The sequence below is a fragment of the Lupinus angustifolius genome, chromosome LG14, assembly GCF_001865875.1.
Source record: "Lupinus angustifolius cultivar Tanjil chromosome LG14, LupAngTanjil_v1.0, whole genome shotgun sequence".
Taxonomy (NCBI): Eukaryota; Viridiplantae; Streptophyta; class Magnoliopsida; order Fabales; family Fabaceae; genus Lupinus; species Lupinus angustifolius.
In genome coordinates, this window is record NC_032022.1 from 8,378,501 (window position 1) to 8,394,578 (window position 16,078).

General features: G+C 33.2%; 2 protein-coding genes across 2 annotated transcripts; one reads left to right on the forward strand and one right to left on the reverse strand.

Annotated features, from left to right (window-relative positions):
• LOC109326514 (random slug protein 5-like) lies at positions 5,881 to 8,467 on the reverse strand. The gene is made up of 6 exons (XM_019559211.1): positions 8,198 to 8,467; positions 7,051 to 7,309; positions 6,698 to 6,734; positions 6,351 to 6,456; positions 6,133 to 6,243; positions 5,881 to 6,048 (listed from the first exon to the last, which is right to left on the reverse strand). The coding sequence occupies exons 1-6, from the start codon at positions 8,387 to 8,389 to the stop codon at positions 5,932 to 5,934; spliced, it is 822 nt and encodes a 273-aa protein (XP_019414756.1). The 5' UTR covers positions 8,390 to 8,467; the 3' UTR covers positions 5,881 to 5,931.
• Positions 14,624 to 15,478, forward strand: LOC109326349 (uncharacterized mitochondrial protein AtMg00810-like). The gene has a single exon (XM_019559039.1). The coding sequence runs from the start codon at positions 14,624 to 14,626 to the stop codon at positions 15,476 to 15,478; it is 855 nt and encodes a 284-aa protein (XP_019414584.1).

Consider the following 16,078-nt stretch of genomic DNA (forward strand, 5'->3'; position numbering starts at 1 on the left):
ATTTGATTTCTTCACTCATTGCTTTCTTCCATACCTCTTGTGTCATAGCCTCAGCCTCATTAATTGGACATGCCTCAGCCATTAGTGCTAGATGGATTAACTCTCCTTCATGGTTGATTTGATCATCAGTACATATTTCATAGTCTCTGAGTCTGCTTGGTATTGATCTTTGCCTCTGAGATCTTGACACTTCATTCCCTTCTGCTACTGATTCTGAGAATTCATTTGCACCCTCATCAATTCTGTTCACAGACTCAATTTCAGGAATCAATTTCTTTAGACTTGTTTGCATTTGTCTCCAATTCCACTTCTCATCTTCAAGCACCAACACATCCCTGCTGATCACTACTCTGTCAGTGATAGGATCTAGGAGTTTGTATGCACCATTTGAGTGATATCCTATTAGGATTAATGCTTCACTTTTGTCCTGCAACTTGGTTCTTTTCTGATCTGGTATGTGATTATATACCAATGATCCAAACACTTTGAGATGACTCACAGTTGGTTTCCTCCCACACCAAGCCTCAATAGGCACCATCCCTTCAAGTCTCTTTGTAGGACATCTGTTCAGAATATACACTGATGTTGCCACTGCCTCTGCCCATAGCTTTTGAGGTAGTTCTTTTGTCTTGATCAGACTTCTAGCCATGTTCATAATTGTCCTATTTCTCCTTTCTGCAAGACCATTGAGTTGTGGTGTGTATGGTGGAGTGATTTCATGTTGAATTCCATGATCTCTGCAGTATGCTTCAAACTCATATGAAGTGAATTCCCCTCCTCCATCTGTTTTCAAGGTCTTCAGTTGTTTTCCACTTTCCTTTTCTGCAACAGCTTTGAAGTTCTTGAATGAGATAAATGCTTCACCTTTTGTCCTCAACACATCCACCCAAGTCATCCTGCTAAATTCATCTACAAAGATGATAAAGTACTTGTTGCCTGAAAGTGAAGGAGTTTCAAAAGGACCACAAACATCAGAATGAACTACTTCCAAGACTGATTTAGAGGTCATCATCTTTTCAGTCTTGAAAGAGTTTCTTGCTTGCTTTCCAATTAGACATACCTCACAAATTTTCTCTGGTAGTGTAGTTATTGGAAGACCAGAAACCATTTGCTTGATTCCTAGTTGATGCAAGCTTTTGAAGTTTAGGTGCCCCAACCTTGAGTGCCAAATCCAACTCTCATCTCTAGTCTCAACTGTGCTCATGCACTGAACTTCTGCTGCATTAAAGCTCACTTGAAATGTTCTATTCTTGGAGGCTTTAGTTCTCAAGATTACCCTTCCATCAGAATCAAACAATTCAAGTTGGCTATTTTTCATGAGGACAGAGAATCCTTTCTCAATCAATTGTCCTATACTCAGCAGATTGTACTTCATCTTTGGTACATAGAGTACATTTGACACTATTGCTTTTGATCCATTCTTTCTCATGATGACAACACTGCCTGCTCCTTCTGCTGATAGAGAACTATCATCTGCAAATTTGACTCTGCTTTTCTTTGTTGAATCAAAGTCCTTCAACCACTCTTTATGGTTTGTCATATGATTAGAGCACCCTGAATCCAAGTACCAGAGTTCAGAATGTGATCTTGTTGCAGTATTTGTAACCATTAGATTCAGTGGTTCTGAGTCTGAATCTTCTTGAGTTGTGAGTGCCTCCTCCTTGTGCCTAGATTGCTTGTTCTTCTCATTGCTACATTCATAAGAGTAGTGGCCCAGTTTGTGACAGTTGAAGCATTCTACCTTACTCTTGTCAAACTTCTTCTGATTGAACTTTGATCTCCCTCTTTTATCAGAAGATTCAGACCATTCTTGGCTGGTTTTTCTTCTGTTGAAGTTCTGTTTTCCTTTCCACCTTTTGTCCTTTCTTCTATCATCATCCTTGTGAGTTGCCTTTAGAGCTTGTTCTGCTTTCTTTCTTGGATTTCTCTCAATCAATCTCAACTCATGTGCTTCCAGGGAGCTTTGTAATTCTTCTATCTTCATGAGAGTGACATCTTTTGATTCTTCAATGGCTACAACTATGAAATCAAACCTTGGCAGCAAGGATCTCATTATCTTCTCAATAATCATTGTATCTGTTATAGCCTCACCATACCCCTTCATCTGGTTTGTAATTGTGAGAATCTTGGTGAAGTATTCACCAACCTTGTCACCCTCCTCCATATGCAATAGCTCATACTGCTTCCTTAGTGATTGGAGTTTGACCTTCTTGATCTTGTCCCCTCCAGCATGACTTGTCACCAATATGTCCCATGCTTCTTTGGCTGTCATGGCATTTTGTATCTTCTCAAAATGAACATCATCCACACATTGGTGGATCAGAAACAATGCCTTGTTGTCTTTCTTTTGAGTTTCTGATTGATCTAGTGGCAAGACACCATCTTGCACCACCTCAATGACTTCTTGATACCGAAATAAAACTTTCATTTGAGTTTGCCATCTATCCCAATTCTTGTTGGTAAGGACTGGAAGCCCCATTGCTTGAAGATTGTTGCTGTTTCCACTCATCCTTCACCTCTTTCACTGATCTGCTTCTTTCAAGCTTCTCCTTCAATTAGTTGATTCACACACGGCTTTCTCAACTACTCTTCACCAGGTCTGCTTCTGCAACTCAAGTCCCACGGGATCTTTGCCTTTTGCTCTGAATACCAATTTGTTGGGTTGTTTGGGTTGTTGTTGAACAACCAAACCAGAACCGAAAGAAACCAGAAGAAGAGAAAAGAAGAAAGTTCAGAGGATGAGAGAATTAGAGTTAGGAAGAAGAAGAAAAATATCAATGAATATACATCAAATCTTATTCCAAGAGAAAAGGAAACTTTCCTTATATAGCAAACCTGCCATAACTGAATTAACAGAAATTCAAAAAGTTTCCATTTTGGGCAAGTTTCAACTATCAATTACAAATCAATCCTAATCAATTACAACTTGAATTAATACTAGTTTATCTCAACAAACAGTTTCTTAAATGATAATATATTCGATCAACAAGATATTGGTTTAGTGATATAAAATCTAGTTAGATCAATCAAATGTTTAATTCTTGAAAGTGACATTTATTAAAAAAAAATAACCATACACTCTGAAATGAGATACTTCCTTACCTAAAATGGATGGAATCTTATCAGTAAAAGAATGATAATGAAGTCTTATTTCTTGATGAGGTCATAACTTGTATAACTTGTAAGAGAGTTTATGAATAAGTATAATAATATATCTTCCTAATAAGATGATATATTATTTTCTTTATAATAAATGATTATATATGGTAGATTATGAGACACAAATGATATTAAATGTTGATTCAAAGTAGAAAAAATAGATAATTTAAGCTTTTGAGAAATATAATATAAAATAAAATAATATGCGGATACAAATAAAAACAATAATTGCAATCTTGATGTGGTTGCTCTGATTGTAGAGACAAGTTCACTGTACATTGTTGAAAAGGATGCAGGAGTTTTGTTTATATTTGTCATCATGAAATTATGTATTTAGATTAAATTAATAGTGGCATTACCTGAAAGGCCGAAACCTAATTTAGATCAGAAACTGAAATTAGTACTTCTGCCTTATATTAAGGGCCATTATTCATCTAAATTAGCCTGGGAGAAAATGACCCAAATATATTTTAGTATAAAATGTGTCATTTCATATATTATTTGCAATTTATTAAAAAAAAATATTTAAATTAAAATTTTAATAATTAAATATTTTTTAATTAATTAAAACTATTGAAAAATCAACAGGCTATTGAGTTTAGGTAAATGATTTCTTGGCCTAGACTTCTTATGGCTAGAGCCGAACCAGGCCAACCTAAAACTACCCAAATAGCTAGAATTGGCAACTCTAACAAAGATGCAGCAACTAATATTTGATGTTGTGCAGCCACAAGAACTTGTAGTCTTTCTCTCTTGTAAAGGAGAGAAAGGAAAGAAAGAGAAAGAGGGAAGAGAGTTTGAAGAGAAATAAAGAATTTTTCATGTTTAATTTAAAGAGAAGAAGGAAGGAGAGAAGTAAAAAGTGGATAAGACCCACAAAAAAACTTTCTCTCCTTATATGGTGAGAAAGTGAGAAAAGTGATGAAATGACTAAAAAATCATTTTCATTACTCAATATTATATTATTGTTTATTTATATAAAATTTTCATAATTATTTTTTCATTTACATTTTCTTACTTCATTAGCGTTAAAAACTAAAATTTAAAATTATAATAATATAATATTTGTAATAAATTTTAAAGTTATAATTCTTAATTTTTAATTAATAATAAGACATTTTTTCAAATTCTTTTTTATTGTAGGATATTTTTGTCATTCAAACATTTATATCTACTTCTTTCTCTTCTTTTTAATTTTCATACCAAATAACACAAAAATTTACTTTATTTCTCATATATCTCTTTCGCTCTTTTTTCTTTCTCATATCTCTCTTTTCTTTTGTTTTCTACTCACTATCCAAACAAAGAAAATTTTTAGAAGAAATTTTTTTAAGAAGAATATAAGAAAATTTCTTACATCTCTCTTCTCTTCTTTTTTAGTAATGAGTTGCTAACTAATTCAGATATAAGAAAATTTTAAGAAGAAAAAATTGCAGGGCCGTGGCAAAGAGAATAAGTGGCACTTGCCCAATAGAGAATTTTGTCCTTGCACTCTGCCGGGGACAGAAGTGGAGTATGTTTTTGTATGGATGTGATTGACCTCCAAAATGTATATACTAATTTAAATCGTTAAAAGAGTTAATATCACACCATCTTTGAGTTTTAGTGAAATTACATAAATTATCTCTCATTTTTTTAAATTTAAGCAAATCACTCATAGTTATATACATATGTTACACTGCTAACTACCCCTCTATTAGAATAACGACAATTGCTTAGACAAGTGTAATTAAATTAAACAAAATATGATATATTATGAAGACAAATCCAAATAGTATAAGAATCAATGTTCATTCATTATTTTGGATAGTTACAATATAGTATAAGATTGATTTAAACATCCTTTGAATTATTGATGCAGTTAGTAACGAACCAAAAATAATGAATATAATTGACTTTTATACTATTTTGACGTGTCTTCACAATATACTAATATTTTGTTTGATTTAATTACACTCGTTACCATTTTTGTGTAAAAATTACACTTATATCTTGTACGCGATAGTCAGTATAATATATGTATATAATTATGATGATTTGTGTAGATTTAAAAAAATGATATTAATTTATATAATTTCACTACCAATATAATTCACTCCTCTTAAAATGATTGATGACTAAGATTAGTATACCTAAATTGATAAATTGATATTATAATTTAGTCTTGATTAATGTACTTGTATTCTAAAGGAACCAAATGAAATCATTGAGCAATTAATTTTTTTATTTTTGAGGATTTTGGGATGAAATTATTTCATTATTTTCAGGCCCCAAAGTTTTTCTCCATGGGAGAGCATATAAAATAAGTGTGAATCACATTTTACTCTAATATCTTTTGTTTCACATCATCTTTTAAAATTCTCCAACATATCATTAGATTTAACCATGTGAATTTACAATAATAAAGATTTCAACTACTTAATAAGAATATTTCAAGAGTTCATTAGTAAGGAAAATTTCTTTTCAAATGTAAATAATAATCTGATGTTGTAATGTGTGGTAGATAAAGAACAAGTTTCTGACAGCTTTTCACAAACATAGCAAGTCAAGTTAATTGACACTGCTAATATATTCAGATAACCTATCTACCAACACGATCCGTTGTGATTCGTATATTATCACTTCAAATCCTAAAATAAAACCTTCATCTACAATTCTATCATCCTAGATTCCATTAGGAGGATAACTCATGCACCGAGTCCCAACAATATAATCACTGAAATTCACATAAATTGATGTGTCTCCTTATTGGCCTCTCCGGTGATTATTTAATTAACAATCTTGGAGAGGGACTAATGGCATTTGGCCTCCATATATTTCAGGAAGCTGACTCTCATCTATGTCTTGTACAAGTGTTTCTTTCAGGTTTTTGTTCTCCACAAATACCATCTGCACACAATTGCCACATTCAAAAATCAAAATATGCTCCTATCTCAAACATATGTAGTAAATATTGTTACAAATTTATGTCACCTTTTTCCTTGTATTGTTGTCAATCAAAGGGTATATAACTTTCCATACTTTCATAAACATGTAAGGTGCATGAACAATAAACAATTTTCCCAATCTTTCTGGGTGATATTCCTGCATCAAAAATAGCACACAAATTTATGCATAGGATACATGGAAAGATGGCTATTTCAGAACACAGACAATAAAATGGTTAAGAATTGAGAGTTTGAGACCTATACCTGCAAAATTGTAAGGGCTTTAAGGTATCCACTAATGTCACTATTTGCATATCCCCAACCCTTAATATCTGCTATAGCTAGAAACTTTTCTTGCCCAGGTGGCATCCTAAAACATCAAATGGGTATATTACAATATTCTAACTCAGTTCACAGTTCTAAATGTATAAGATAATAAGGATCCAAATAATAACTAATAAGATAAACATAAACTATGATAAACTTAAATAAATTGAAACTAACTAAATCCTAAAGATCATGCTCTATCAAACAAAATATATCTAATTTGCATCACATTTTGCTTTGTGTGTGCACATGTGAGCATGAATTAATGTAGGAAAAGGGGTTACCTTGAACATAGTTTATCAAGAGCATAAACTACAAACCCTGTATAAAGAAAAATTACTTGTCATAAGTCACTTGAGTGTGAGTTGAAACTTGAAACATATTACTCTATACAAGTTGCTCATCAATTTTTCACAACATTTTTAAACCAGTAAACAAGATATTCTGTATATTATGCTGTGACTAGGATATTAATCGAATACTGTGTGTAAAAATGGTGAAAATAACATAACTGTATTCAATATAACCAAACAAATACTTCAAATGAAAGGTGGTTAAGAATTGTTCTGTAATTTCATTTCAGATTGAGGCACGCAAGATTTCATGATCAATTAAGGATTCAAGTTGAAAAACATACCTTTGAATGTGTCTGGAGAATCTTTGTTTTGAAAATGTTTTGCTGCGAAGACAACAGTTATAGGTCGATTGTTCTTATCGAGTCCTTGCACAAACATCTTCCCCTGTGATAGTTCATCGGAAATTTCTGAAGGAGATATAAAACCATTTGGCACAAAAGAATGTCTCCATTTCATGTACTTGAGGAACATTGCTGAACCCTTCTCGACATCGAAATCACGAGCACACAAGAATCTTCTAAGGGTTAAATCATCTACTTCCTGCCCACCAAAGGATCAATCAAATTTCAACAACATTTGTATCTGTGGCAAACCTTTGGAAGGATCCAAATTGAGTTTTGAGGCTAAAATCTCAGTTTTTAGTTTTTATGGAGTCCAACCATTGAATTTGAAGAAAAACTAAAAACAATTCATTTTCTCATTCATCAAATTTCAGTGTGGTTTTCAACTAATAGTCTGTTAATAATCTATAATATCTTCGGAAAATTGATTGTTTATCCCATTCTCTTTAACTAGTTTGTAATTACATATCTAAATATCATTTTGATCAACACTATCTAAACAATACCCATTCTACCAAAACCAGTTTATGCAACAAAAGCATTGTAACAAAAATCAGCTACTACAAGTCAAATTTTAGTCAAAACCAAGTTTGCAAAATCACTTCATCAAAACCCAATTTTGCAAACCAATTTCCATTATGCCTACCTCGATAACTAAGAAAAAATAAAGCAACAATTTTTTTGACAGCATGTTTTAAAATGTATCCATCTCGCTGATGTAATGATCTATGTAGTATCATGTTTGCAAATCTAGTTAGAAAAATGGTCAAAAAGTAGAGACATCTTCAGCATAGGAATTAGTACCAAGATAAAAGATGGAGGTAAAAATGAGTAAAGATGGTAAAATTTGATGCAAACGTTCACAAGTTAAATATAACTACATAGTTTTAAAATGTGATTGTGGTTGTCTTGTGTTCAAATACAATCGCATCATTTTGTTTCGGTGTTACACCATAATTATCGTTGATGAAGTTATGGAGATCACCACAATCACAACATTATGATCACATTAGATGATGTGGTCAACAATATGATAACCTTATTTGAATAACAAATGTAGAAAGAGTATGATTAAGTTTGTTGGTACCTTAGAAGAGGGATCACGGCTCTCTACAAAGGCTCTCATGAGATGGATTTTGGTTAGCTCAACGTCAGTGTTGTCTTTCAATAATGATGGGTCATCTAGAACCATTTTTGCTCTTACTTCTTCTCTGGACATTTCTTGTTCAGAAGATAATAATTTTGATGATTTCATAGCTTCATGATTCACTACATCCATTCCCTTGATTCTAGATTTTTGTCCCTCTGTTTCAACAGCTTCATGGTAATAATTTAACCATAAGGGATTCTTTTCATGGTTTGTTTATGCCGGGAGTTCAACTACCTGTTTGGTAGGTTGTTCATACTTGCATCCATCATATAATATTTATGTTCAGTTTTTTTTATAAATAGGTATATTTACTATATTTAGCTTAACAAGATATCTCTAGTTTATATAAAACAAATATTAGGTATAGATTGACTTATTTCATTATATTATATATTATATTTATAGTATATTATTTAATATAAATAAAATAATTATATGAAATTTAAAAATGTAATTATAATCACAGACAATTTAGTGCACAACATTCTCATCTAATTGAGTTTAGGGAGGATACATGTACATACTAGAATGAAATGGAAGGATGATATTATATATACCACCATCATTTTGGACCTCAACCAATGCAGGTATTGTGGTTTAAGTCTAAAGCACGAGAAACAAGGTATTAAATATATGTTTGTAATCACTACAAACTTCAAAATGTTGAGACATAGTCACAAATTAAAATTAATTTAGTAAGAATATAATATAAAAAAACATACATAATTGTTTGGAAGTTTTAATTTACTACACAATTTTGTTTTGATTGTTTTTATTATTGAAAATCATATTTTTGTAATAGTTGTAGAAATATTTAAAAGTCACCATAAGATGAATAACTCGATCAAATAAATCATATGCATTAATCTTCCCCGTTTTTATCAAAGTTGTACTTAATTCGGAGATCGTTCGAGTATCAGTAATAAAATATTATTCATTAATCTGAATATCTAAGAGCATCAGTAATAAAATATTGAAGTTGATATCTCAAGTTATTTTTCCATTGCTCATTGAAATCTATATGATATAATTTTTGCATAAAAGTACATATATTATCAATATCAAATGCTTAAAATAGATCCTTAAGATCCAAACTAGTGGTGGCTCCATTGTTCGCTCATTGAACATGCAATTCAACTCTTGGAATTGCTTGTGAATTGTAATTAGAAATATTTCCACCCTTTAATGATACTCAAATATGATGTGATCCTTTTGATGATGAGCGCGCTCTTCGTGTTCTGAAGAATTAATACAACATTCATCAATTGATACCTTTTGAATCTTTGAAGTTGTTGATTTGATTGAACTATTTGACCAATTGAAGAATTTTGTTGAAGTAAAGATATCAAAGTAATATCATCATTATCATCTTTGAGAAAAGCATTCCTTTTAAAATAGGAATAATTTTTTTATGATTAAACATTGTGAGATTTTAGGTAATTTTAATAGTATGAAAGAAATCATAAATAATGAATCAATACAAAAAGAAAATCATGAGAGAAAGTAAGTGTACCTATAAAAATAGAGTATATGTTATAACAAAAATTCAGAAAATATGAATATAACAACAAAATATAAATAAAAAATGCACCTATAAATTGCATTACGATGGAATTTGCTAAAAAGCATATATATATATATATATATATATAAATAAATAAATAAAGTACCTAATGATATTTATTGTTGTGAGGTGTGCAAATAGTGCTACAAAGTCTATGTCGATCATGAGAACAAGTTAATTAATATTAAATAGGATAGTGAAATCTTTATTTACTTAACACTTTCTCTTATATACGGTATAAAATTAATAAATTAGGTTTTAGTTTAGTAAAATAAATATTTTAATATTTTTTAAAAGTTGAGGGGAAATTGCTCCCACCTGCCGCTATTATCTTACACCCTTGCTTGTCACCCCAACGAACCACATACCAATTTGCCCATACCAATTCGAGGTGCATTCACGACCCAATTGGCAATATTTGGGGACTTGGTTTGCATATGTTATAGGACCTAGCCATGATTGTTTCACGTCCTCCAAACTCTAAAGGTAAGTATATCTTTGGTTGATTTCAGGGCAAGAGAAGGCAAATACACCAAAAACAAATAGAAAAGATGTGGAAGAGAGTTGGGGAGGAAGGGGGTGACAACTGTGAAAGTTGAGGAAGATAGAACCCTTAGCAAAACTAGTTAAATTTAGGGTTGACCTATTTGGGCTTATTTTGTGGGTTGGCACATTTAGTTTGTTTTGTAGGTTGGATCACTTAGAGATTATTTTTGTAAGTTGGACAAATTCTGAAATTAGATATTTATATTCTCATTTTATTTTAATTTAAAAATTAAATTTAAACTAATTATAATAATAATGTAAATGTAGTTGGTTAATATATGAAATTATTTATATAAATTAATTTTAATAAAAAATTATAATTAACATATAACTAATAGGTAAATAAAATAAAATGTTAGAGATTCAATAAAAAATCATATGAGACTAACTAGTATATTTGTTAAATATACTCTTAAAGAACACAAAATTTGACAGGTAACATATTGTGTATCGTGTATCCGTATCGAAGAGTATCGCGTATCAGGTAACAATGTGATGAGGTTTGGATATTTCGAAATTACATTGCATTTGTAATTTTGACCCTATATATATGCAATTGTTTGAATGATCAAAGTTTTTGGATTTTCGTGATTGCAAATATTATTTAAAAGTTTGTCCTTAGATATACGAATGGCAATGAGGTGAGTCGGGTTGGATTTGTGCTTACCCAATCCTGAACTCCAAATATAAACAAAACCTGAACACAAATTAAGTGGGATTGAAATTAATATTACTAAATCTAACGGGAACCAGAAAAAATAAAGACATACCTCTGTTATTTTTTCACCCAGAACAGAAATTCGGGTAGCCAAGGGGTCTAAAATTCTGCAATGGTTGCTCCTGTTGCTAGCTTTGCGGAAATCCATCGGGTGATTCTGTCCTTGGATGCTGTAATAGGTGGTGGGAAGAGCTGCGACATTGTTCGAGAGCCAGGCCCATGAAGGCACATGGGAGAATTCTCACTCTGGCAAAAATTGACACAATCAGATTGCCATTTTCAATATAATTAACATAGACAGAAAACACTATCCCATAACTAGAGACTAATGTAAAAAAGATAGAGGGAGGCGGGACATATAAAAAAGTATATATGCATAGGTAAAACATCTTCAATAATTTTTGCAAGAAATTTTTCAGGACGGATTCGAAGTAAGGTATCACATTTATCAAACCCGAAATTTAAGATTGGGTAAAACTTGAACTCGAACCCAGTAACAACAGGTTTAACCGACTAAATTCAGGTTGCGTTTAGGCGGGTACCCACGAGTTCGGTTTTCATTGCTGTCCCAAATTAGATATATATGCTTTTGTTTTGTGTTTGTTTTTTCCTTCTTGGTTGCCATGCAATCCAATATACCCTGCAACTAGCATCATATCCGAATGATCTTTTGCAAGAATTGTTTAAACTAATTTTTTAAACATTTGCACCCGTACCTTAGAAGTGGTAATTTGCAGTTAGGTCACAAATTTGTTAAATTAAATTTCTGTGACTCAATTATAGAAGTTAAAAAATTGTAAACTAAACCACATTGACAAACACGTTCAAGTAATAAAAAACATTTCATGACTGAAATGTATAACCTAATTTGACAAAAAAAAGTAACACACTGAAGCCAAGTATACATGTGGGCTTGGATGCCATTGGAAACTACATTTCTAAGGTGAGTGGGGGCGTGTTTGGATGAGAGTGAGCGGGATGAGTGAATGGGTGAGTGTGTTGTGAGAGAGACATGGTTTTGAGTGAGTGAGTGTATTGTGATCGAGCTGGATGAGTGAATGTCTTGAGGGAGATATGGTTTTGAGTGAGTGTGTCACCTGTCTCTAATACTGTCTCGTTTCTTGTTCAAATCAATCACATACTCACATATGAATAAATTTTTTTTAATAAACCAACAGTAATAAAATGTAGTACTCTGATTGGCATGAGACAATGAGTAAAACACCATTTGGGACATGTGATCTCTGTAAGTGAGCGAGATGAGTGAATGAATGAGTGTGTACCACACTATTTCATTCTCATTGGTGAGAAAATGTAAAACTAATATATATTTAACTTATATTTTTCTCTTCTAACTAATGAAAAGCCATGAAGTGATATACATTTTGAGATAGAATATGCAACTCATGAGAGATGAGGGGGTATTTTATAATGAAGTCAATCACTATCCAACCAAATCAAATCCATTCCCATAAGGAATCAGTTAAGGTAGTTAAAGCATATGAGTAATCCTAGTACTCGTGATTCCTAATTTATAGGGAAATCTCAACATTCCTACCTTATAGGAATCTGATTGTTTCAATCATTATTAAGGATCTCTATATACACTTATTGTACACATTTTGAATGATATGCAAAAATCAATTCTCTTCATGGTATCAGAGCTATTGCTGATGAGCTAGCCATCAGTGACAACTCTCTGGATAGCACAGATTTAGTTATTCACACATTAAATGATCTGAGTGTAGGCTACAAAGAAATCTCTGCAACATTATATAGCAGAGAAACTCCAATCACCTATGCTGAACTTCATGAGAAGTTAATGGATTTTGAAACAATTCTATCTCGTGACAACCAACACTAAATCTTTATCTCTTAAACAAGTCTTATGTGTTCCAAATATAACAACTAATCTTGTATCTGTCTCTAAACTATGTCAAACTAACCAATGCTCTATTGAATTCTTCTCTGATTACTTCATTGTTAAGGACCTGAATTCGGGCCAACCACTACTACAAGGACCTCTTAAATAGGACCTCTACCATCTACCCTCAACCATCAACACCAATGCTTCACCTCATGCTCACCTCACCAGTCTTTAGTCTAATTCAACATTACATCATAAACTTGGTCATCCTTCAGTCAAAATAATCAAGCATCTGACAAATCACAATTTTATTCCAATAAGAGCTCCTGCCACATATGATTGCACCTCTTGTCATTGTGCCAAAAGTCACAAGCTACCATTCTCAAGTCATCATCTTCACAAAACTAAACCTTTGGAACTCACCTACTCTGATGTATGGGGCCCTTCTCCTACCAAATCTTCAGATGACTCGCTTTATTATTTAGTTCTAGTTGATCATTTCTCTAAATATGTTTGGTTATACCTAATGAAAAATAAGTCATATGTATTTTTCATCTTTGTTCAGTTTAAAGATATTGTTGAAAAGTACTTTAACTTATCAATTGTGACATTATTCTATGATAATGGTGGAGAATTTATAAAATTGAAACACTTTCTGGCTTCACAAGGCATTACTCATCTCACAAGGCCACCTCACACACCTGAGATCAATGGCACAACAGAGAGAAGACACGGGCACATAGTAGAAACAGGTCGAGCCCTACTACACCATGCCAACCTGCAAGCTCAATTTTGGTCCTATGCTTTCCTCACAGCTACACATCTCATCAACAGGATGCCCACTGCTAAGCTAAACATGCAAACCCCCTTCACAGTGATGTTCGAACAACCACCTAAGTACAACAAACTCCATTCCTTTGGTTGCTTATGCTTTCCATGGTTGAGGCCTTACACACACAATAAACTTCAAAACAGATCCCTACCTTGCATTTTCCTTGGCTACTCACACAATCAATGTGCATATCTTTGTCTTGAACCTCTATAAAACATAGTTTACATCTCAAGGCATGTATAATTCATTGAGAATTCTGTTCATTATGCATCCTTAATTACACTAACCAACCCAATACCACAATACCAACACCATCTCCACCAAACCAGACCTACATTACCAACCCACCACCTTAACTTCCATCCAACAGAAGCCACCATATGACCACCAGATCACAAAACAACATCTTCAAGCCCAAACAGATACTCATTGCCACAAAACATGCCCTACCATAAAATCTTGAACCTTCTACAGTCACTCAAGCTCTCAAGATTCCTCACTAGAGACAAGCATGCTCAACATAATTTTATGCACTCATGAACAATGGTACCTGAAACCTAGTACCTAGGGAGGAAGCAAAGAACTTAGTTGAATGCAAGTGGCTGTTTAGAATAAAAAGAAATCCAGATGGTACATATGCAAGATACAAGGCCAGACTAGTTGTCAAAGACTTCACAAAAATACCTAACATTGACTTCAAATAGACATTCTCACCAGTGGTTAAACCTCAAACTATTAAGGTTGTCCTCACCCTTGCTCTTCATTACCAATGGCCTAAGCACCAACTAGATATCAACAATGCATTCCTATTAGGCTCTCTAACAGAACATGTTTACATGCAACAACCACTTGGATTTGTGCACAATGAGTTCCCTCATCATGTTTGCAAACACAGAAAAGCCGTCTATGGTCTGAGACAAGCACCTCGGGATTGGCATGATTCACTCAAAGCATTTGTTCTCTCATATGGATTTCAAACTAGCCTCAGTGATAACTCTCTATTCATCTACAATACAAATGGAATTAAAGCCTTCCTCTTGGTCTATGTTGATGATCTTCTCTTAAAAGACAGTAACAACAACTTCCTCCAAAATTTCATGGCAAAACTATCACTCAAGTTCTCACTCAAATACCTTGGCTTTCCTTACTACTTTCTAGGAATTGAGCTCATTCCAACTAAGCAAGGTCTTCTACTCACTCAACATGGCTACATTCGCGATTTGTTGGATAAATTCAATATGGCAGGTGCTAAGCCAACCTACACTCCTCTTGCCACATCCACACCCCTCAAACTACAGGATGGCTCTGCAACAGCAGATGCAAAAAGTTTCAGATCAATTATTGGTGCACTACAATACCTCACACTCAGTTGTCTAGATTTGTCCTTTGTAATCAACAAGCTCTCACAATTCATGCACAAACCAACTCAAACTCATCTTCAACAACTTAAATGTGTTCTCAAATACCTCAAGCTTACACTCAACTATGGCTTAACACTCAAGAAACCAAGGCAGCTAACACTACATGCCTTCAGTGATGCAGACTGGGGAGGGAATTTGGATGACAGAACCTCTACCTATGCATTTGTCATTTACTTTGGTGGAAATCCAGTCTCATGGTTGTCCAAACGACAAAGAAAAGTAGCTAGATCCTCCATAGAAATCGAATATAGATCAGTTGCCAACACTTAAGCTAAAATAATGTGGTTGCTCAACCTTCTTGGAGAACTTGGCATAAAACTGCACACTCCTACTCTACTATGTGATAATATTGGTGCCACCTACCTATGCTCTAATCCATTGTTCCACTCTAACATGTAACACATTTCCCTTGACTATCATTTTGTTCGTCAACTAGTTCAAATGGAAAAGCTAACAATATCTCACATATCAGACATTCTCACAAAGCCATTAACCAAAGCCAAATTTGCTCCACTTCTAGACAAGCTTGCTGTCACAAGTGGTGACCCAATCTTGTGGGGGTGTAATGAAGTCAATCACTATCCAACCAAATCAAATCTCTTGCCATAAGGAATCAGTTAAGGTAGTTAAAGCATATGAGTAATCCTAGCACTCATGATACCTAGTTTATAGGGAAATCTCAACATTCCCACCTAATAGGAATCTGATTGTTTCAATCATTATTAAGGATCTCTATATATACTTGTTTTACACGTCTTAAATGATATGCAAAAATCAATTCTCTTCATTTTTAGACCCTTACTAGTGCTACCTAAATTCCCATACCAAGTGGACCCTTCTTAAACCTCTCCTTAACACCTAGCCCTAAAG

Bases quoted from the DNA above. Each gene is read 5' to 3' on its own strand.
- LOC109326514 (XM_019559211.1), bottom strand. From the start codon at position 8,389: ATGGATGTAGTGAATCATGAAGCTATGAAATCATCAAAATTATTATCT. The intron at 6,457-6,697 runs GTAACCCCTTTT...TTGATGTTTTAG, and splicing joins CTTGATAAACTATGTTCAAG to GATGCCACCTGGGCAAGAAA. The intron at 6,049-6,132 runs GTGACATAAATT...AATTGTGTGCAG, and splicing joins ACAACAATACAAGGAAAAAG to ATGGTATTTGTGGAGAACAA.
- LOC109326349 (XM_019559039.1), top strand. From the start codon at position 14,624: ATGCAACAACCACTTGGATTTGTGCACAATGAGTTCCCTCATCATGTT.